Source organism: Urocampus carinirostris, chromosome 2 (assembly GCF_059441175.1).
Source record: "Urocampus carinirostris isolate Australia breed hairy pipefish chromosome 2, RoL_Ucar_1.0, whole genome shotgun sequence".
Classification (NCBI taxonomy): domain Eukaryota; kingdom Metazoa; phylum Chordata; class Actinopteri; order Syngnathiformes; family Syngnathidae; genus Urocampus; species Urocampus carinirostris.
In genome coordinates, this window is record NC_142350.1 from 51240964 (window position 1) to 51264653 (window position 23690).

Below are 23690 nucleotides of genomic sequence, written 5' to 3' on the forward strand. Positions count from 1 at the left end.
ACTGTAAAGATGCTTGGTATAAAAAGGTCAAAAGTTTAAGTAGGTTGAGAAAACCAAAATGCTAATAGTTAAGTAGAATAATAGATTTAACAAAATATTAATTCGGTCTATGCATAAAATTACGCTATTTTTGATAGTATAATGATCAAACGGACCCCCCAAAACCTGCATTTTTTACTTCTTGTTGTTTTCTTGCTTTTTTCCATCATTTTTTCTTATTTTGCTGTCCATTTTCCCCTTTTAATAGCCTTCATCTTTTGTTTCCTTTTTCCTAGCTTTTTATTCTGTTTTTCTTGCCTTTTCCTTTTTATCTTTTATTTCCTGTTTTTTTGTTTCTTTTTTCCTAGCTTTGTACTTATTTTTATCGCCTTATTATGTTTTATTCTTTATTCTCTCTTTTTCCTTTTTATTTTCTTATTTTTTATTGTTGCCTTTTATTGCTGTATTTTCCCTTTTTAAAGTCATTTTATACATAATCCATCCATCCAGTTATTATCCGCACCACTTATTCACAGTGGGGTCGCAGGGGTGCTGGAGCCCATCCCAGATACATAGTAATTGGCAGCTGTAGAAGCTGGCTGGTTAGCGGGCAGCCCCACGCTGCAGAGGTTCATAGTTCATTTCCAGCAAGTGCAGCCTCTCCTTGTGCCTACGTGGGTTTCCTCTGGGCACTCCGGTTTCCTCCCTCATTCAAAAAACATGCCTGTCAGGTTGATTGACTGGTCCAAATTGTCCCGGAGTGTGAATTAGATAATGAGTTGTCTGTCTCTGTGTGCCCTGCAACTGGCTGGCAACCAGTTCAGGGTGTCCCCTGCCCGAAAATAGCTGGAATGGGCTCCAGCACAACCTCCCACGGCAAAAGATAAACGGTGCAGAGGACAAATGGATATGCAACAAAAAAATTATAAGAGCTGTTGGGAACCGAAAGAGTCAGCTCTTTTTTACTGAGCCAAGCCGAAAAAGCCATTTAAAAAAAATAAATGGATATGTTGGGAGAGGCTGCTCCCTCCGTGGGGACTGACACACACACACACACACACTGTTGTAGAGAACAAGAGAGTTCACGCTAGTGTCCGCTGCCATACACAATATTGTATGAATGAGAGATCAGATGCCTGCGACTGGTTGGCAATCAGTTCAGATTGTCCCTTGCACACTGGTCGAAAGCAGCTGGGAGGGACTTCCGCAGCCTCTGCAACCCTAGTAAGGATAAGCACCGTGGAGGATGAATGGATGGGATATCATATGCGCTGCCCAGACCACCGTGATTACTCCAATAAATGCCCACCCCTGGTAACGCCCCTGGCACAAGGGCTATTTGAACTCAGTTGGGCATTCTTCACACATAATAGAGAAAATATATAACTTTTTGAGGACACCTCAAATTACTCACCCCACCTCTAAATAGAAACAGCGCGTGGGGGGAAAGGTGGACATTATTGTTGTTAAAACAGGAGAATTAGAAATTGATACAAAACGTTAGGATGTAAGATTATTCAAATACATTTATATTTGTTAATTGTCAATCAATCATATTACATTACATTGCAATATAACCATTTAACATTTCCCCCCAAATAGCGACCAACTGCCCATCCCATGTGACAGGAAATTATATGACGTCAGTACTCCAATGCGGAAGCGGTCGTCATCGTTTAAAACGGTGAGTTGGAAGCTACATGGAACATCTTTCAAATCATAAAGTTTAATTCAAATACGCGAATTAATTTTATTTTTTCCAATGAAAATACTTTTATACTCGGACGTGGTGTAATCAGTCTGCATTTTTACCTCGCGATGTTTTCCCACTTCTGTAGCGCACGTGCCGTAGAAATATTCACCAGGATGTCATTGCACGGGGAAATTGTGTCACTCCAACACTTTCATCTCTAAATTAAATTGATGTACTGTATTTTTATTTGAGATAAATTTCCCCGCTTATACCCCCCCCCCCTTGCAGCCTGGAAATGTCGTGGATAAAGGAGGGCGAGTTAAACCTGCTCGAGAGGATTGCAGCTAATATCCTCAAGGTATGAAAAACGATCTGCGTGGTTTGGCAGTCTTTGTTGTTGCAAAGTTACTCATACAATATCAAATACATCGTAACAATGACTGTTGGACTTTCTAATGATTACATCAGAGACCCGATTAAATAAAATCGAAACTGTATATTAAATAGTGAGTATTTTTATGTTTTCCTTTACAATGTTTTGGGGGGGACCAAATGCAACGTTTTGTTTTTAACATTATCAAGAGATTCACGCAGGGAAACAATTGGCATTAAATTAGTTGTGACTGTTTTTGCTTTTTTGTGTTTGTGTCCAATTGTTAGGTGTAATAGTTCCAACAAAACACGAGATAGGAGAAATCTGGGATGTAGAAAGCTTTATTTTTTATTAACAAGTCATTATATACTTCTGTTGATGTTGAACGTTTTTTAGGCATTTTTGGTTTGAGATAAACCTGAAATTGCAAGAGAATTATCTCTTAAGTAATGTAATTTGGCAAACTGTTTTACCTACATATCCATAAACAACAAAGTTATTATAATAAGAATTGTTTTTATTTAAATTGATAACAACGTTGTGAACATTGTTTACAAAGAGATTTAGACATGACTCTCTAGGAAAAACAAGTAACGAATATTTAAAATAGGATCAAAAGAATGTAAGTCAATCAGAACAATGGTGTAATTACATTTAGCAGCAACACAATCTCAAAAGAAATTGGTTTGGATGAGATGTTGATAACCTTGACACACAGCTAGACAAGCCAAATGACCATTTAGCCAATCACATGATGCAAATCAATGAAGTAGTGATAAATAGCATATGAATAACTTTGATGCATAGTTGGAGAATAAGCCAAAAGACTGTTTTAACTTTAGCCAGAATTTAGAACACAATGCAAATCGGTAAAGTAGCGAAACTGTGAAAAGTGAACCGCTTTAAAACGAGAGTTCACTGTGCACTGTGTTGTCATTCATAGCCAATTTTCAGTTTTCACAATTTCCCCCCAAGGTAGGGCCCATGCCCAAACACGTGGCGTTCATCATGGACGGAAATCGTCGCTTTGCGCGTAGGAAGAACATGGAGCGGCAGGAGGGACACACGCAGGGCTTCAACAAACTCGCAGAGGTGAGCCAGACTGATATTTTCTTAAAATTGCTTTTAATGCCGACAGCTGTCGCTCATTTTTCAGACTCTTCGCTGGTGCAAGCACCTCAACATAAAGGAAGTGACTGTGTACGCTTTCAGTATAGAAAACTTTAAGCGTACCAAGGACGAAGTGGACGGCTTGATGGAGCTGGCCAAACAGAAATTTGAAAAACTTTTGGAGGAAAGGTGGGTCTATATATCATAACTGTATATGCTACCATCAAACCCTATGACCCCGGCTGGTAGAAGCGGATGTGCATACTAGAACGCATCATGTGATTTATTTTTATGCTTGTCCCAATGAATCATGTATTATATTTGCTTATTGTGTTTTTCCTTTTAAATGCAGAGACAACCTGGAGAAGCATGGTGTTTGTATTCGGGTGCTTGGCGACTTGAATTTACTGCCACTAGATCTCCAGCGACTCATCGCCAAAGCGGTAGCTGCCACCAAAGCTCACAATAAGTATGCTCTCGTTTTATTCCCTTTGTTGAGTCCTCTACAGTATTTTATGTTAAAGGCTTATTTTGGGGAAGAGGATTGCAACAGAAAGTTGGAGTGAAATATCACAATGCTGAGGAGTCAAGAAATTCATATTTTTTCTAGGAAAATATGAATGTGTTTTTTAATTTCAAGTTACTTATCTCCAATTTTACAAACAACTATTTTTTTTTTTTACCATATTTGTATTTTTTCATTAGTCATTTGACATTTATGAGAACATTTAGCATTTTTTAAGAGGAAAGCAAGTTGTGATTTAAATACGCAAATCAATCAAAATACTCATCGTTTTGGTTTTAAAAAATATTGACAAACCCTGAAGTCAAAGTCAACTTTTACAAGGAAACACACTTTGTAAAACCTATTAATTAAATGTTTTAAAGAAAATACTTATTTATGTATTTTTATTTATTTATATTAAAAGTTGGATTTTAGGAAAACATTATGGAAAAAAATGTCATCAAAGGATGTGAAGCCACTGTTTTGATCCCAAAAAATGTTGGGGAAAAAAGTTATGATTAGTTATTTCCTTGGCCTAAAAATATGACATTTATATGTTACACTAAACAATGTGAGCTTACATTTATAAAAAGAGGTTGCATTTTAGAAAAACAGAAAAAAATGGGTGAAAACAAATAATTTACAGTCATATATTTATAAAATATGAAGCCACTCTAGGGCGGCACTGCAGATGAGTGGGTAGCTCGTCCGCGGCACAGTTTGAGGTCATGGTTTCAAATCCAGCGACCAGCCTTCCTGCGCATAGTTTGCATGTTCTCCCCGTGCTTGCGTGGGTTTCCTCCGGGCACTCCGGTTTCCTCCCACATCCCAAAAACATGCATGTCAGGTTAATTGGCTGGTCCAAATTGTCTCTAGGTGTGACTGAGCGAGTGAGTTGCCTTGCAACTGACTGGCAACCAGGTCAGGGTTTTCCCTGCCCACAGCCCAAAGATAGCTGGGATGGGCTCCAGCACCCCGTGACCCTACTGTGCATGAGTGGTGCAGATAATAGACTGATGGATGAAGCCACTCATATACTTGGATTTTTTTTTTTTTTTTGAGAAAAAAAATAATTTTTTGCTTGACCCAGAAACTTTACCTGTACATTTTCAACAAAAAGTGTGAGCTTTTAGTTGTAAAAATCCCTCAACAAAAGAACATAGTTTACATTTAACCAATATTTGAAAGAAAAGCCTAAACACATTCTGTTTGAATGTAAATATCCTACATATCTTAAATACTAAATTCATCAGTGGTTGTTTTTTCACCCATGAAGGCCTCGCTCTCATTTGCTTATTTTTCAACTGTGTATACAGTACAATATCTGGGTGTGGAAACAGACACCATTAAGTACCCAAACGTTGTTATTGTGACAGCACAAGCTATCTTTTTCTTGAATTTCTTTATGCAGATGTTTTTTGAATGTGTGTTTCGCCTACACATCGCGATATGAAATGACCAACGCCGTGCGAGAGATGGCCTGGGGGGTGGAGCAGGGACTCATAAAAGCGAGGTAAAATATATCAGTATTTAGATTTTTGCTAAAGCATTATATGTGCATACATTTGCAATATTCCAAATGCTGAATGTTGAATGCACTTTGAATGTCTTATGTCTTAGCGACGTGTCTGAGGCTCTGCTAAGCGAATGTCTGTACAGCAACAATTCTCCCAATCCCGACCTTCTGATCAGAACCTCGGGTGAAGTACGCCTCAGTGACTTCCTCCTCTGGCAGGTGAGGAGGCAGATATATTTCCATTCCTCTCTATAGGAAAAGTATCGATTTTTGTCTTCTTTCCTCCCACTCAGACATCCCACACCTGTTTAGTGTTCCAATCGGTGTTGTGGCCTGAATATTCCTTCTGGAACTTGTGTGAAGCCATTTTACAGTATCAAGTCAACCACAAATCAATACAGGTGAGGATTTTTACTGTTGCCTTGATAAAAATGATTCCAAAAATTGTAGCTTTGCACCAATTAATTGGCCATTCATGCATAATTACTTCAATTATTAGTGTTGGTTTCCTCTACACTGACCATCTTCTTTGCTGGGAACTACCTTCTTCTATACCTAAAATAAGCATCGTGGTCTTCTTCACCATATACTAGCATTGCCTGCTGAAAACGACCACAATTTTGTTCTAAGGCATAAACTAGCATGACCATTTTCTTCGCTGAAAACGAGCATTATCTTCTTTAACATTGAAAAAAAGAATCATCTTCAAGACAGGAAACTAGCATCTTATTCTTTTACACTAAATAATTGTCTTGTTCTGCTATGTGTACATATTTGCACTGAAAATGTGTTTTCTTCTATGGTGTAGGCTAGCATTGGGTTTTGGGGGCAACTAGTTGTTCTACATTGAAAACAAGTGTTGACCTCACCTCTGCTGAACTCTAACCTAATCCCTCTTTTTTTTGTGGAACGTTTGCGTCTTCAACGCTTGTTCTAAACTTTGATCTAGTGTATTCATCATCTTCTACTTAAGAAGGAAGTGTCTTTTAAGCTATGGTCTCAAGCTCAATTGAGTTGGGGACCGCTGAAGCTAATATCCGGGTGAGGTTGGGCCAGAAGGGGTTTTCCACAAAAAAACACTAATAAAAACATTCTGCTTTTCTTAAATGGACAGTGTTTTATGTTTGCCCTATAGATGTCGCTTTAATGTGCAGTGCAGCCAAAAAATATTTTGAGAAAGACTACAAACTACGGAGACTGAAAGCAAGCAAAAAGCAGCCTTTTTCTTCCATTTTTACCCACACTTTCTCAAAGAAAAGGCAAAGAGAATTTTTTTTAAAGGGAGGAAATAAAAAGACAAAATAGGAAAACAGGAATAAAAGAAAGTAAGAGAAAATAGCAAACAAATGATAAAAGAAAGAAATTAAATAGAAAGAGTTTTACCTTTTAAAATATTTTTCCCCTTTTTTCTTATTTCTCTTCTTTCAAAAGTAATACTTGGTCACTTTGAGTCTCTGTATATTGTCTTATTCCGCTGTGCCCTTAGCACTCGTTTTCGGTGACACAACAGAATACAACGACATCTTGTGGGAAAATAATACACACTGTCCCTTTAACTTTCATATAAAGGTGGGGGCCTCAAACTATTAACCTGGGGCCGTGAGTTTGAGACCTCAGTTCGAGGCTTAAAACAAGTATAACCTTTCTTTTTTTGTAGGACCCTAGCGTAATTTTCATCCACACTGAAAACAAAGGTTATTATTATTTGACCTCAAAGTCTAGATTTTTTAGATATGTTGAATACAACTGTCATCTTTTTCAAAAGCAGAAATTTGCATTGTATTTCTACGCTAAAGGTAAACATCTTCTACACTGGAAACTAGTGCCTTTATCTCATTCACTAAAAAGAAGTAGTTACCTATCCCAAAAACTGTGTTCTTAATATTTCTGTTCTCAAAACTATCATTTTCTTATGTACACTAGCATCGTCTTTTTCTAGACTGAAAACTAGCGTTAGCTTCTTTTTTGCCAGACAATCAGTTGGTCTATTTTTAAGCTTATAATAAATGTATGCTAATCCTCTACATCAGAAACCAGTATTTTCTTCTATGCTGTAAACAAAGTACACTGAAAACAAGAAGATTATTTTGTACTGGACAAATGCATGAATGAAAAATGTTTATTTCGAACATGGCATAAAGAAAACAATACAACAAATAAAAAAATAGAATAACACAAACAATGTTATCGTACATGTTCGAAAGGGAGTAGGAAGTTGCATATGCATCATCTTTTTGAGCTAAAAATGTCTGTATCAGAAACTGGCAAAGTCTTATACTCAAAACAAGAGTCTCCTTCTATACCAGAAACTAGCGTCGTCTTCTGCATAAGCTTCTTTTGTGCTGGACAGCAACGTCATCTTTATCAAAGTTAAAAAGAAATGCCATCCTCTACTTCAGAAACTGCCATTTTTTATCTTCAAGGCTGAAAACAAGAGGCTTCTTCTTTACCAGGAACTAGCGTTGGCTTGTGCTACACTGAAAACAAGTATTAGCTTCTTTTGTGTCGGGCTTTAAATTTGTCTATTTCTAAGCTAGAAATAAACGTTACCCTCCACATCAGAAACAAGCTTTTTATTCCATGCTGTAAACACCAGTCTTTTTCTGGATACCAGAAAATAGCGTCAATTATTATTACCCACAAAATTTATTTTTCGCAGTACTGATGCACGCTAAACATAACCAGCTGCACATTATGCGACCGCTTACATCAGGCTTTTTAATTTAAAACAATGGAAGAAATGTTGCAATATCCACTAAGCAGATGTCACACCGGAAGCAATTCTCGAAGAGAAAAAGCACTGCAAAGAATGCGCTTTTAAACAGTCAAGCGCTGGTAAGCTCATCAATGATTACACCTGTCTGAGCTTCAGCATCACATATCTTGAATGTGGCATTTGCAGAGAGGCACTCTTAAGCAGCATAGCTTTTGTCAACAAAAGGTACAACTATGGATTATATTTTGGCCCGTAGAATTCCGTGTGGTGTCCACTTTAATTGAATTCTAGCTATCACAGACATATGTCCATCTCCTCTGTCACAAATTTGCTCATCATTTTGAATATTTCGTCCTGTATATTTGGCCTTGTGATTTACATTATGTGGGAGTGTTTTTGTAATTCTGTGGAGTTCTGGATCTTTGTGCATGGAGTACTTGAAAAGAGACAAAAACAGCCTCATGGAATCACTGTCATCCAGAAAACTGGCAAAAGCAGCATTATCTCCTCATAACGGCTGTTTATTCACCGCTAAAAATCGCTCCATCATTTACGGCGGACATGTGATATCTATTGCAAGCTAGTTGTTCTGAATTCTTATGAAATTGCATGCTTGTTAAAGCCGTTGCATGTTTTCAGTAGTGGAATCTTTTACTGGAGAAGGTAGCTAGCAAAAAGTTCAACTCTCACAGATTTGTTCATATCATTCCAAAATGCACAGCAAAATTGAAATGATCACGCAGGTAAGTTTGGTCTTCTTGAATAGGAAATATTAAGGTAAAACACTTTTTTCTTTTATATTTTTAATGTATTTGGCTATGTTCACACTGCAGGAAAATGTGATTTTTTTCATTTTTATTTTTTAAACTTTTATCATTATTATTATTATTTATTTATTTATTTATTTTTTTGCACAAATGTGACCTGTATCCAAACTGAACGACACATATCTAATTTTTTTTACACCAGGTCGTGGGGTGGACACAGCCCCAAATGGCTGTCCCTTAGTGACAGGTCTGGTCTAAAGTCAATTGACATCAACACAACAAAACTCTCATTCCAGAACGCTCGAGACACCCATCAAGAGCAGCAAGCCCTGCAGCAACTGGAGTCTGACCGCGATTGCGCCTACTCCGCCGAGCACCTACAGCGCCAAGGAAACGGCAAGCCTGCAGATGCCGTTCGCAGGCAGGAAGTTCTTTGCCGCTATACCGATCAACGCCAAGAACGAGTACACAACTTCTTGGATGCACTCTCGCTCAAACGAGACTCCTTCTTTATGGATTTGTGCGAGGGCATGGCCGCCTGAAGCGTCTTACTTGCAAGAGCTTAGTCTGCTAAGCCACCAAAAGAGGACAAAGTCAACCCCCATGGGGTTATCAAGTTACTGGTATATTTGTAAATGTAGAAATGAATAATATGAATAATCATGGAAGATCCCAATGTGGTCAAAATGTAGTTGAAAGTGTTAACTTTGCATGCCGTGATTTTTGGAGTGAGCACTGTGCTGTTATAATCTGGTTCAAATTATGTGATATCAATGACTATATTCGATTTTGACCAGTTACATGTGTATGTGTATATAATTGTATACACATAATGAATGAATAAATTGGTTATTGATTGTGAAGTTATATTGTTTATGATTCACTCTTTGCAAAAGTGCTCCTACCTCCTCCTGTAATTTTATACAGTACGTTACTTTTGAATATTTCTTTTTAAAACTTTAATTACATGGAATAGTTGGCCCAAAATCATGTTTCCTCCTCCTGAGTCCTCATAAAGGAAATTTTGGGTTTGCTCTGAGTTTGGCCCCCTCAAATCAAATGAATTGGTCGGATTTGAATCCCCAATGCCCCCAATTGCATGGCTGATTCCCTATTGGTGTGTGTGTGAAGCACATTGTAAAGCGCTTTGGGAGGTCTTCATTGACTATATAACTGCAGACCATTTACCATTTGGGGTGGTTAGGGCGTTTTTTGGGCCTGATCTTACCTCCTGTGCCAGCACAAAGAATCTACACCCTACATCATGTGTACTGTAAACTTATTTTGTTTTGGAAAATGATATCAAATGGGTAACTAATAGAGGTCTAAATCTACTAGTAGAATCTAGAGCTATTGTTGGTGATAGGAATGAGTGGACAGGTGTTGTAAAAGGATAGTGGGATGTTTGGGCGCGTTCTAAGGGATGGACAGGGCACCTGTATGATGCGGTAGGGGTAAACCAGTGAAAGCTGTCGGGCCCTGCTGTTGAACAAAAGAGCGTGTTGTGTCACCCTGATCCGAGTGACATGGCCGCTTTCTTGTGTCCCGTTTCATCCGGAGGGACACCAGCATGACCAACTGAGGTGCCGAGGTGCCTAACTTGTTTGGGCATTTGGGTTGGCCATGGTCCAAAAAAGTGTGTGTGTGTGTGTGTCCCCTTTTATTTTCTTTGTTATTGTGTGTGTTTTTCTTGCTGTCGGGCATCCCTCTGGGGGATATGACAAAGGTAGATAGATAACTATTCTAATCAATTATTTAAAAAAAAATGGGGACGCATGCCCTAATTTTAGTCATGGTTGCACTTTTCATCAAACTACAAATTAAAAATGTTAAAACAAATACAGTGAATAATAATGGCCACGCCTCCTCAAGGCGCAGATCGGTACTTCCAACCAGACCATCCCCCTCCCTCCTCTCGTTTTCCACCAAAAAGGGGGTGGGTTCTATAAGCCACGTGACAAGCCATTACCCAATAAGCGCCGTCGCCATGTCAGACTGGTTCAAACTGGTTTGGCTCTTATATTTCATGGTATAAACTAGAAAAACATTGCTTTGCGTTATACATGCGCCATTTTAAGCAGCTCCCTTGTCTGCACAGTACTGTTCCCCCCTTGTGAGAAGGAAAAAAAACACGTTGCATACGTCATTTTTTTTCCCACCCACTTTTTTTAAATCGGACGACGACATGGCAAAAGCAAAGGTAAGATTTTTTTTCGTGCATTTTTTTCCTCTGCTGCAAAGAGGTTGCTTTTTATTTTTGTTTTTTCTTTTGCAAAACTATAAAGTGAAGGTTATTTGAGGTTGTCGTCCTTCCCGTGTGGAAACGTCATTGCCATGACAGCAAGCAATGGCTCGCGCACTGCGCAAAGCAGCTTTAATAAATTAAACGTTTATGTGTGCAACGCAGCATCAAAAATCCTAAACATTTTTATGTAAATAAATACAATGTGCAGGTTTTTATTTGTTGTAATGTTTTTTTTTTTCATTGTGAATTTTATTAGCGCCTTCGCGCCAAATTGCACGCAGGTAAATGCGTCGTGTGCATGCTTATAATCCCAACAGTTAACTGTCAATCTAAATATAATTCTTCGAGCGGGAGGATTGAGGTGGGGGAGGGGAGCTGTTGTGACGTCTTTTCTTTTTTTCCCCTTCACTTCATACTTTTTTTTTCTTATATATATACTTTTTGTTTTTTTCCTTTTACACACTCCTTGATACACATAATCAAATGCATTTATATTAATTCATTATGTTTTTGTATTCGAATGACGTATTGTTGTTGATGTCGACCCTCCGGAGCAGCCATTGGGCAGTTTGATATAAATCGAGTCACTTCCGGAAGTGGGGGTGGAGATAGGCAGTTAAAAATGTTTTTGTTTTTTTTTAAATTGGAATAATTCGTTGTTTGGAAACCATGCCAATGGTATAGTTGGTGTAAATTCAAAACGGAGAGTTTAATTAGTTCCTCTCTATGGTTAGTTTTTTTTTTTCTCGCGCCAACATACGAAAAAAACCCACACACAAAGGGAACTGTCATGGCGCCAACGCGTTGCCATGGTAACTGCTCCTCCCATCCGCCCCCCTCTGATTCGAATTCAAATATGAGCGGGAAGATCTTGTATTGCTCCGCCAAAACAAGTAGGTCGCTTAATAATTATGATTAAGTACGTTTTTGAGGAAAAACAACATGACAAAAGTAGAAAAGTAATTTGGCGTGATTTTTGATGAAACATTTCTAGCGAATCTGCCCTCTTCCCCCACACTAAAGTAAAATGTATTCCACGAAATATATTTAAGACAAAAACGTTTTTTTTGTCATACATGTTTTTAATCATTAACTAATTTTCTGTTTTCCTCTTTTTGTCTGCGATAATTTTGGAAACTATTTTGGGGAATGATCTTCCCTTTGTTCATCCAACATCATAACACATTAATACTTTAAAAAGTTGTTATTATTTTTAAATCTGCTGCCCTTTTCACACTGAAGTAAAAATTCTATTTTCTATTGATTATTTATAAGAAACCCTTTTTTTCATATTATATTGCATTTGTACCATTTATTAATTAGTTTTCTGTTTTCCTTTTCACAGTCAAGTGCCACCACTGAGGTTTGTTTTTTCTTTGATGGAATGATTTTTAAATAATAATTCATTCTTCATGCTTAAATGTATCTTTTTTTCTATTCTTCACAGAGACGGTGTTCCCCACGCCTGTTATTGGTGTGTTGCAGCTTGGACAACATTTCTTATGAGAGTGCAATAGGGGATTTGAAATGCTTTATATGCAGTGCTTAATTGTTGACAATTGATGGCGTGTTTAACCCAAAAAATAGCTTACAAAGTATTCATGTAAAAACACTTTATTGTAACATGTATACAAGCAGATACAATATGTAGATTGTTCGTTGTTTAGCACACAGCACTGTTTTTATTTGAATTGTATTTGAATAGCTAAGTGGCATAAATTTGTGAAAATCCAGACTTTTGTTTACAATTTCCTATTACACTCGTTAGCAGCGCCCCCTGCTTGTAGCAGATAAAACGTGCGCCGTGCTCCCACTTTCTTCTTCTGCATTCACTACTTTTAACATTTAATTGTTCTTTTTTGTTATTGTTGTTTTTTAGAAATTCATGAGAAGAAACAAAAAAAAGTTGTATTTAATTTTCTAATTAAAAATAACATGACCAGATCTTATATTCTCCATGGGACTTGATAGTTTTAAAGGTGTTAGTATTACATCTGGTTTAGTTTTCAAGAAAATATGCTCTACTCAATGACAATAGTGTGAGTGTGGGACGAATATACAGTGTGTGTATATATGTAATTGGATATTACTGTACACGTTTTTTTGCCCACTGCTAATTATTATCATTTGTCATTGTTGATTTAAATTCCAAAATGTGTTTTTAAAAGGATAGTTTGAATAGTTGACGGTCATCTTCATATATTTATTTCCAAAATCATGGATATATCCTGGATGATTATGGGAAATACGAGAAAACTACCATAAAAATACAAAAAAGATTTACAAGATGAAAGACTAAAATGAACTTTTTGCATATTGTTCCACAGTCTAGGAATTAATTATATATGGTAAAGCAAAATCTACAACTCTGATTGTCTTTTTCAGAAACCGAAACCCGCTCCAGTGGAAGCCAAGAAGAAGGCAGCCGCCAAGGTATGAAAGGCTTTACACTTTCCTGTTTAAAATTTCCCCCCCAAAAAATTCTCATGATGATTTGTTGTTTTGTAGAAGGGGCCTAAAGCAAAGAAGGCCAAGGCAGAGAACGGCAACGCCAAAGCCGAGGTATTGACTATTTAAAATTAGTCATGTGATAAGTAAATTCTATTTTTAATATTGGACAAATGCAAATGAGATTTCACATTCTGTTCCTTCTTTTCACTAATTGTCCAAGTCATAAGCATATGCCTATACTTCTATCAGACTAATAGGAACCAGACATGGGGACTTGAGACTTAGTGACTTGGACTCGAGTCGACTCGAGTCGCTGTTTTTATGACTTGTGACTTGACTTGGACTTGGCAATCTAAGACTCGGGACTTGACTTGTGACTTGACTTGCCCAAGAAAAAAATACTTGGGACTTACTTGGGACTTGAAGGTGAAGACTTGAGACTTACTTGAGACTTGCACATGTGTGACTTGGTCCCATGTCTGATAGGAACCACAACGATATCACTTTTTTTACTATTACATTGTCGTTATCGGCCAAGTTCTTTAAATTCCACTTTTCATCGGTTTTTTCTAATCCTCTAGATTTAATATAGAGAGGTGGTTCAGACTTTAGGACAGGGTGTAATTCTCTTATTTGAAAGCCCCTCTCCCGTGCCTCCTTGCACATTCAAAATTCATTAATGTCTTCTTTCCTTATTTTGAATGTCGAGTACAGTTTAAACTTAACAACATCAAATCCAGTTTCTAAACAATTATTCCGTTTCCGCCTTCCAGGAGCCCAAGACCGACGCCGCAGAATCCAAATGAGTCGACGTCAACATCATTCTCTTACCACCTCCGGCCCTCCATCCCCTGACGACCTTCCCTCCCCCTCCCCGTGTACTTGGTGATTGTACAGTTTGAAATAAGTATTTTTACCAAGTTTTATATTACAAATGTCAGTTATTAGGTTTGCCTTGCACTTGATGTAACACGTGGTGTTCTCACGATGCTCACTCATATCTATTTCGGAATTTCTTACACCCCCTTCGTAGCTAGCCGTCTCGCTTCCCCCCCCTTTCGGTCTATTGTTTGTATTTTTTTAACTGCTGATTATTAGATCCTTTACCACGAGTCTTTCAGACATGAGGCAGCTATTGAAAAAAGTACTTTAAGTCATGAATTACCCAATGTTTTTGAAACACTGTATATTGTTAAAAAACACACAAACAAAGCAGATCTGCCGTCCTCCCGAAGAAACAAGTATTCTGTGAATTCTAATCCCCCGGTGATGAAACGTCCCCATAAGCTATGTTTATGACTGAGCTCCGATGGTAATCTATTCTAAATGTTACTGAAATAAAACATTTTTAAAAAGCTCTTGCACGCTGCGTGTGTTACGTCTCTTTTGAGCCAACAGAGAGCAGTGTTTCTCATCTTTACTTATACGTTGTTTTTATTTTGGCCACTGGGGGCGCTTTCCCAGAATTGCAGTGAAAGTGGGTCAAATATGACACGTACTGAACTGTCGTCAAAACATTAACCGTGTTTGAACCGTGAACCCAGAGTTTTTGTGTACACTTTACGGTTTAATAGCTGCATGAAGGTCTTTAGGTGATGTCTCCCTATAGCTGATAACACGTGCAATGGGGTGGCGTTAATCTCTTCACCGGTTTGCTAGGATTTGTACTCTAGGAGTCATTAAATCAAAATTTATGTTCGGATCTCCTAAAACACACTAAAATGCAACTAAAAGTGATGTTTAAGAAGCATCCAATGCACAGTAAGAAAAGTTCCCGCCTTATTCTTTACCCAACATTCCAGAAGGTCAAATACACAAATGCACACAAAATTGGGGAAAATACACTTGTATAGAAACAAAATGGTTACACAAAGACCAAACATGTGAGGAAAGGGACCCGAGGGAGTCTCATCCAAGTCTGTTATATGCAGTAGAAGTTAAATATTAAAATATGTCCCAATTGAGTTGCCAAAATATTATTAAAAAAAAAACACATCAGTGTCATTTAGATAGGATTTTTTATTCATATGTCAATCAATCATTTTACTTGTTTTGCCACATACGACTCGGTTACTTTAGTTTTTTTCATCTCATCTTATTAGCTGCACCGCTTATCCTCAGTAGGGTCGCGGGCGTGCTGGAGCCCATCCCAGCAATCATCGGGCAGTGGGCAGTTTTTTTTTTATTCCATGCAAATTTCCAAATCACACAAAGCTTTTTATTTATTAATGATATTGCTTGGACAAAACACCAGTCAAAAGGTAATTCAGGTGCCTCAAAGTGATTTCTTTATGGACAAAAACCTGCCACGAAGAAGGAAAAGCTAGCATGATTATTAGTATTTATTGGAATAAAATTCAACTTTTCCCCCCTCCAGACCGAAAAATTTGAAAATCCGTTGGTCATCAAGGAAAATGAATAACATGTATTTGAAACTAGCAATTAGCTTTTCAATAATCAAATGGATATGGTGCATTGTGAGAATTTCATTTATTGCCATATTTAAAAAAAAATGTTTATTTTGTTATTCGTTTCAACTATCGTGTGTGTGTGTGTATTTGGCCAACATAGTTGTTTTTGGAGGAATAGAATTAGAATTTACTTTTATTGTCATTCTTGTGCCCATGCACACAGAACAAAATGTCAATACATCTGACCCGCACTGTTAAACTGTAGCGAGCCAATGCAGCCGAACAGGGCGCCGCCATTTTAGACCCAACTGCTGTGTTGGGAGTCATTAGGTGACCAAACCCTCCAATTCCAACCCCTAATGCCGAGCGCCAAGCAGGGAGGCAATCAGTACCAATGTTGTAAGTCTTAGGTATGACTCGGCCAAGGCTAGAACCAGCGACCTCCCAGTCTCGGAGCCGGCGCCCTACCCACAAGGGGGAAATTGTACAGTATTTTCTAATTGTACAATGTTTTTTTCATAAAGTGCTTCAAGTTGCAATTTGTTTCAGATCAGGGGATGTTATAATTGTGTTTTTATCAGCCCTATTGAGACTTTATTCTGTAATGAAGGGCAATACCAATATATATGGTCTGACTTAAAAAGTACAATACAAAAATTGATTTGATTTTGAAAGGTTATCTTTCCATGCATGCTCTTGCAGTTATCAAAAGTACACAAAATCAATACATTTAAAAATGTACCTATGTACGATTAAAGAAAGTGCATAAAATACAACCTTCACACCCCCAACTTCTATGAAAAGAGGGAACAAAAAACAGGTGCATGCACTGGATAGGGGGTGCGGTTACACTTTTGGGACAGAGGCGGCAGCCGCGAGTGAAAAATGTGAAAACATCTGCCTGTATTGACGCTACTCGTTTTTGTGCTCTGAACCTTTTGATGCTTTTTTTAAACTATGAAATTGTTAACTATAAGGTTATGGTATGAGTAAATCATCTCAGTAAAGTTGTACTTAAGTTCAATCGATTTAGTTTCAAGAATTGTTTTTTTATTTTCCGCCACTTTTGTTTTTTATCATTTTAATAGAACTTTTTTTTCTGCGTGTCTCACTCACCATTTTGAGTCATATTTACAGACTTCATAATTATGTACAAAGTTGGAAGTTAAAAAAAATCACATCATTTCTTTTCCATTGCTATGGAAAAAGAACAAAATGTTCCCGGGCATACAACGTTAGTATGTGAAGCGGAGGAGAAAAAAAAAGAGAAAGTGGACGAGTTCATTTCTTCACACCGGGTAGGGGTGTCCTCAGCACGTGTGTGCGTAAACATACATGGCAGCTGCTTGTACTATGGAAAAGCCCCCACCCCTTCCTAGCATATAGAACGCGCCCACCAGGGCCCATAAAGAAAGTGTCTCCACTCACGTCGCGTCTCACCCAAGCCGGTTCATGATAAATACGCCGGGTCACCTGGAGCCCTTTCTAAAGTGACAGCCTAATTAAATACCAGGTAAGAAATAATAAACCAAATCAAGAGAAATTTGATTTATTTTGACCGCAAATGTTACCTCTTTTTCGGTCAATGAGTTTTGTTAGATTTTTGGGCTCATTGAAATGATTAATTGGTTACTTACTACTTTTTCCTTTAAAACTGTGTAAAACTGCGTCTATTTGCTAGTGTGTATATATAGTTTTATAGTTGTTAAAATGGCGCTGCAACAAATTGTAACACGGTTAAATTGATTGCTGTTTTTTAATGGGAGACAAGCTCTATTTAATTGCCCTGAAACTGTCAAAATTATGTGTTTTTCATTTTGTCAGTTATCAAACTTAAGTTGTTAAAATCCTAAGGAAACAAAATGTACCAATATTTTAAACATTAATTGTAAGTATTAAAACTTCTGGATCCATCTTTTTCGTCATCTGTCATTTATGTGTGTGTGTCTGTGTATTTATACAGTATTCTAATTGTTTTAAGCGAATCAACACGAACGTCCACCCACTTCTGATTCGGAGCAATGTGCCCTAATTTCAAATTGAATTATTTTCCAGTTTCAAAAGCTTTTTGTTTGAAAAAATAAGGAATCATTTTCGGCATTGTTTTTCTTTTCTTTCCTTTCCAAAGTTCCTTAACGTGTCACTTATTTTATTTGTAAACCTTTTCCCTAATTTTTAAAGTTAATGCAAGTGTCAAACACAGGGCATGCGGCCTGGATCAGGTTTGCCAAGGGACTCAATTCGCCCAGTGACATCAAGCTAAGAGAAGCACAGGAGAAAATTATTAGCAGTTTGAAATATGTCCACTGGATGACACCAAAGCCAGTCACCACTCACAAAGCAACTAGAGCTGTATTTCTCACTTTTTTCTCTCACACTATTTTGTCTTTCCCCTTTTTTTTCTTTATTCCTCTTTTTCAATTTCTCCTTCTTTCTTTCTTTTCTTTCTTGCTGTTTCTTTCTACTTGTTTCTGTTTTTCTCTATCTGTCACTCTATTATTTATATCTGCTTCTCTTTCTCTCCGTCGCTCTCAATTTATTGTCTTTTTTTATCTTTCTGTCTTTCAATTTTTTTTCCTTTTCTCTCCCTCTTTCTTTGTCTTTCTCTCTTCTAATTTACTATTCTTGCCTCTGTGAGTTTTTTTCTACCACGTGACCCCCCCAGTATAAATGTGTTTGCCTCCCCTAAATTAATGCATACAGAACAGTCCCCTAAGGGTTTCTGTTTTTGATTGGCATTGAAGCGCACTGGTTATTCTTCTGCTTCTACTGTATGAAATCACAGAAGGCCTTTTTTTTGTCACATGTTATACATGCATTCTCAAATTCCCCACCCTTGAATTTGCAACGAATGCAGCACAATCCAACTGATGTACTGAATGAACTGGCTGCTTTGTGAAGTAACCGTGGTGAAAGACGTCTACTAGTGTGAGTAAATAGGGGAGAGAGAGTAAAAAAAAGGGCTGTACTACTCCTGAAAACGAAGTGATTTCATTGGCTGCCAAGGAAAAAGGCACACGGTGTACCCGCTGTCTGCTTATGCCTGACTCGGGATGATGCTGATTGATGCAAACAGACTACCATTATTTTAATCACTATCATCAACATTTGTGTGGGAGTTTAAATAATAGTGGGCATGAAAACTACGTGTTTGCGCCGAATATGCCGCGACCATTTCATTTCTGCATCTCGTGTAGAAGCTGGCTTTTGTTTGTGTACTCAATGTAGTGCAGGGGTTGGTCTCTTTTGAAAGGAAACCCTCAAGTTTTGTCCCCAACTGAAATAATCACTGCATGTGCTACTAACATTGAGTAATCTAAGATGAAACGCACAGAAGTAGGTTTTTAATTCTCACCTGTTTTTTTGTTTTGTTTTGATTTTTGGCAATCGCATGCCTGCAGATGAGTGTAGTATGGGAATTCTAGCTGGAAAACAGCTGGGACAAGACCATGAAGCATTACCCGGTCCCAGGTCAAAGTTGATCACCATCTGAGAATCTAAACATTAGTATTTTATAAATTTTCTAAGGGTATGTCTAGGCGTCATTATACAGACGCGTCTTTGCTTCTCAACAGTCTGATAGCCATGTTACTAATATTAACCCTTCATTGCATAAGTGGGATAAAAAAATAGCCCATGGGTTGTTATTCTTCACAATCTTTACAAATAAAAAAGTTGTAATACTGTCATACTGCAAGTATTTCTCATAAAACATTTATGTCATGATGCCAGTAGTTTTTTCCCCCCCACTAATTACTGACTCTAATCATGGAAGAATGTATGAACTGGTAGGTCATGCATCCAAGGGTTGTACTGACAAAAATAACAAAACTAGCACAGAAAATGCGCCTTTCTTTTGAAATTAAAAATTGCAATACGGTTTGAAAAATCACAAGGTTCTTTTCTCAATCTTGCAGCCCTATCCCAGACTGAAGTTTTTTCCTGGGAAATGTGATTGCTAACTATGATAGCGATGTCCCCAATAGTGGGTCGGCTACAAGCAGCTATGGAGCCACATGTGACCCTTTCGTGCTCTTGCGCTTTAAAAAAAAGTTTGATAATGGAAAATTATATTTCTGTGGATGGACAATTATGACATTAACATTACTCCTGTTTTGCAATAGATATTGATTTAGACTGGGGAGGATGGGAGAACGAGGGACTATGGATCGTATATACAATATGCAGTGTGTGTTGCCTTTTTATAACAGGGGCCAGGAACCTTTTTGACTCTAAAAGCCATAGAACAAGATATTTAGATTTTTATTTTGTTAAAAGCCACATCCTAATATTTTGACTAATTTAACTAAACTGCTCTACAGGCAAGCGTATTCTTCAGCACATTTTATTTCACACTGTGACATTCGATAACATTTATGATAACATTTATGAAATAAGAATAATGCCAAAACTTGTGTCCGAAATATTAACAGATTTACCACTTCAAAACTCGTCTCCCTCCGGCAATTTCTTAAGATCGTTAAGGTTCATCTTGAGCTTAAATTTTTTTTCATAAATAAGGTGCAAGCAGTTATTTTGTAAAATTCTGCAAACTAGGATTCCGGCGTAGTCACTTATGGCGCAGGCTGAGAGACAGGAGGGAGTGCTTAGGCTCTTTGCATAGCTCCACACATCCTTACCACTCACCCAAGTTTCTCTGGGTGCCTTTTTCTGGTGTTTTGTCGTGATTAGTTTGTTATATGGTTTTTCATCATAAGGTGTCTCAACAGTGAACACGGATTATTATTGAGCTTCCATATTAAAGATACCTTAGCGATGTACAGCCAAAACGAAATTTTGGGTGTGATAGCTTGACTCGACCGTAGGTAAAATGTGCCTTTATGTACTGTTATACTGGACAGTATAACCTACCAACACTTGTGTGGTTTGGCTTCGCGTTCTTTTCAATAGGCTTCAATCATTCAAGATCGCGTGACGTGGATAAAATTAGCATGGTTTTAGCATTGCCTCAGTCATATGTACTCATAAAAAGAGCCATTAGGCTTGTGTCCCATAGGCTCCTGACCACTGCTTCATAAGAACTATATGAAGCTTTTAATTTTTGCGGCTCCACATTTTTTTGTTAGTTTAGTTTGTTTTGGGTCCTATATGGCTCTTTCAACATCATCGGGTGCCAACCCCTGATATAGTTCAACTTCTTATGATTGCAACTTGGTAATATAAAAACAACATGGTAATAACTTATTTTAGAAATGTATACCAAACTAGTACCTCTTTCTGCTAATCAGTAATAAAAAGTAGCTCTCTGCTTCTAAAAGGTTTGTGAACCCTGGTTCACACTTCCTTAACCACTTGGGGCACCACTTCTGTGGTGTGTCCTGGGCAAGTACTGTCTGGTGGCGCCTATACCTCTCTGGTCCGTTTTTTGGGGTAGTGGTTTGTTTCCCCCATATGAAACAGATGGTAATGGTTTCTATGGTTACCAGTAGCAGGAGAAGCTTCCTTATCTGACGCGGGTACAGCACCTCTACATCATCTGGTCGCCGTTATTTTTCAGTCAAGAGCCTCATCCCACTCTTTAACTATGAGCCTATAGATCATTTATTTGTTTTTGAAACTATTCATCATCTTTACGCCCTTTGTCGGGGACGGCATTGGATTATGAATCGATTTATGCAAAATCCTTTGAATTATTGAGGTGAATTTTCACCATTTTAGCCATTGCTGGGTGTGGTCGTCCACACCCCCTCTACTAAAGGGTGTATTCAGGAGCATATCTGTACATTTTCCATCTGGTTGCAACACAACTATGTACTGTAATGTCTGTAGGTAGTCATTTATCAACATAAATGCCGAACACAAAACGTGACTAATGGCGTCGTTTGGCTCTGATCTTGTGCCTTTTTATTTTTTTTATTTTTTATTTTTTATTTTTTTTTGCCTTCGGGCGTGTCTGTTGGCAATTTTCATTCTTTAAACTGCGTCTATGAGGACTTTGATAAACAGGATTTCCCTACATGTGGTTAGTTAACACGTGTATAGAGAAAATGGGGTGGAGAATCCTATTAGAAGCTGCTACATTTTTGGTTCACATTGGAAAAATCCAAACGGGTAAAAACTGTATAAATTGTTTAGGAATACTTTGCCTGCATGTGCTGTTTGCACCTTGCTTGGAAAAGAGAAAAAGATGAAAAGGTAGCATTATCAAATTTTAAAATAAGATTTTTAGGTCTGCAGTTATCAGCCTAATAAACAGAATAAATAAACTAATGAAAAATAACAAACACTGTGTTTTAGGGAGCTTAATTTCTGCTGACTACTTTTAAGCGGCAACCACATTGTCGATTTTTTTTTTTATTTTATTTATTTTTTTTTTTTTCCCTCTCTCCCCTCCTCTTTTCCTTCCCTCTCTCTTTCTCTCCCACGGGTTTTGTCACACATTAATATCCAAGAATACTAATTAAACTAAATATTTAGCAGCAAAAACATTTTTTTTCCTTTAAAAAAATTGGATTTTAAACGAATAAGTCAACATATCTACTGGGATGCATTTTTTTTTAACTTTTTGTTTTTAAATCGGGCAGATTTTGCTTTTTGAGGAAAAATAAACCCTAGTCTACTCTTAATATGTATTTATCTAAATTGTAATTTTGATTTTTTTATCGATCAGATTTTAATGTACTCTGCTCAAAATTGTTTCCCCTTTTTAAATCTAATGTATCTATAAATGCATTTATTTTAATCAGTTGGATTTCAATTGATTAAAAAAAATAAGTTAACCCCACCTGAAATGTATATATTTTTTTTCAATTAAAAAAATATTTTAATCTTTTGCAAAATCTTCAGACAATATCTAATGATTTAAAGCACCATGTAAACCTATATTGTACCTACAAAGTTTTAGTTCACCTCATAGGCCACGTTTACCTTGTTAGGAACTACGGTTTAATATTTGGCACCACTTTTAACTTATCAAAATTCAACTCTTAAATTCCCACCTTTTTTTTAATTCCGAAGTTAGCAAATTGTAACTTTCTCTGCACCTGGATTTTACCCTTTTTTTTTTTTTAGGTTCTGTGTGAACCAAATCACTAATCTTGGACTTCATCTCATTAAAGGAAGACGTACTAGTCTGGGATCTCGTTAGTACGATTGTATTGGATTTGCTTCTTAATTAAATGGTATTTGAAGGTGGCTTGACCAAACAAAACTTGTAACTAAGAAATGTACATTTTTTTGTGTAAGTGGATGCCTAAAAAAACTTCTGGTGTTTGGGATTCCCAAAATCTTTGCGTGTCAGAGCTGTGCCGGGGTCCGGCGAAAACTCTTGCATCGGGAACAGTTACATAACCCTCTCGGACTTGCACATGTTCCACCATGTTTGACTTCTTCCTCGTTTATTCGTCTTTGACGGTTAACGAGCTAATACCACACGACAGTATTTTTTAGGGGGCGGGGTTTGTTTTTTTAGGGTCACCCCATGAAAGTAATTCCTTCCGACAGCCGCCGGTGGTGTGCGTGTTTCTGCAGAAAAGTGGGCGTGTGCGCCGCAGCCCAGCCTCGCCGATCTGGTTGGGCGAGGGCGGCGTTTTATAAAGAGGCGGAGATGAGGTAACTCACTTGCTTTCGCTGTTTGGGTTTGGAGAGCAGAGGTTGACACCGAACATCCTGGCCGACCGAAAGACTTCTTGCAGAATTTCTCAGAAGTTCGGTAGAGGAGTCTGTGAAGTCCCTCTTTTGATTGTCCTGGAACTTTGAATAGTCCTAGGACATCTTTATAGATCTTCTTGCATAGTCCGGTCAAGTTGGGTCTGAAAGGTTCTTCAAACCCGGACCATCTCCCTTTGTTTGGCCGTTCTCAAACTGTGAACAGGTGCGCATGTTTTCTATTTATCAACTTTTAACATGCTTTTCGACTCTGATTTGATGGTTCTTAAGAGTTCCTTAGAGGTAGTTCTGTCCA

The 23690-nt window shown here is 37.7% G+C and overlaps 1 protein-coding gene and 1 long non-coding RNA gene across 2 annotated transcripts; both read left to right on the forward strand.

Annotated features, from left to right (window-relative positions):
• Positions 1-1593: 1593 nt before the first annotated feature.
• Positions 1594-9526, forward strand: dhdds (dehydrodolichyl diphosphate synthase). The gene is made up of 9 exons (XM_088327032.1): positions 1594-1663; positions 1961-2030; positions 3021-3137; positions 3202-3344; positions 3508-3624; positions 5072-5173; positions 5281-5395; positions 5470-5577; positions 8956-9526. Exons 1-9 carry the CDS (start codon positions 1617-1619, stop codon positions 9199-9201), a joined length of 1065 nt encoding a protein of 354 aa, XP_088183158.1. The 5' UTR covers positions 1594-1616; the 3' UTR covers positions 9202-9526.
• A 1109-nt stretch (positions 9527-10635) lies between these two features.
• Positions 10636-14713, forward strand: LOC148372342 (uncharacterized). The gene is made up of 6 exons (XR_015849537.1): positions 10636-10859; positions 12250-12267; positions 12352-12378; positions 13290-13337; positions 13413-13466; positions 14129-14713. It is a non-coding gene; the product is annotated as an uncharacterized LOC148372342 (long non-coding RNA).
• The last annotated feature ends 8977 nt before the right edge of the window (positions 14714-23690 follow it).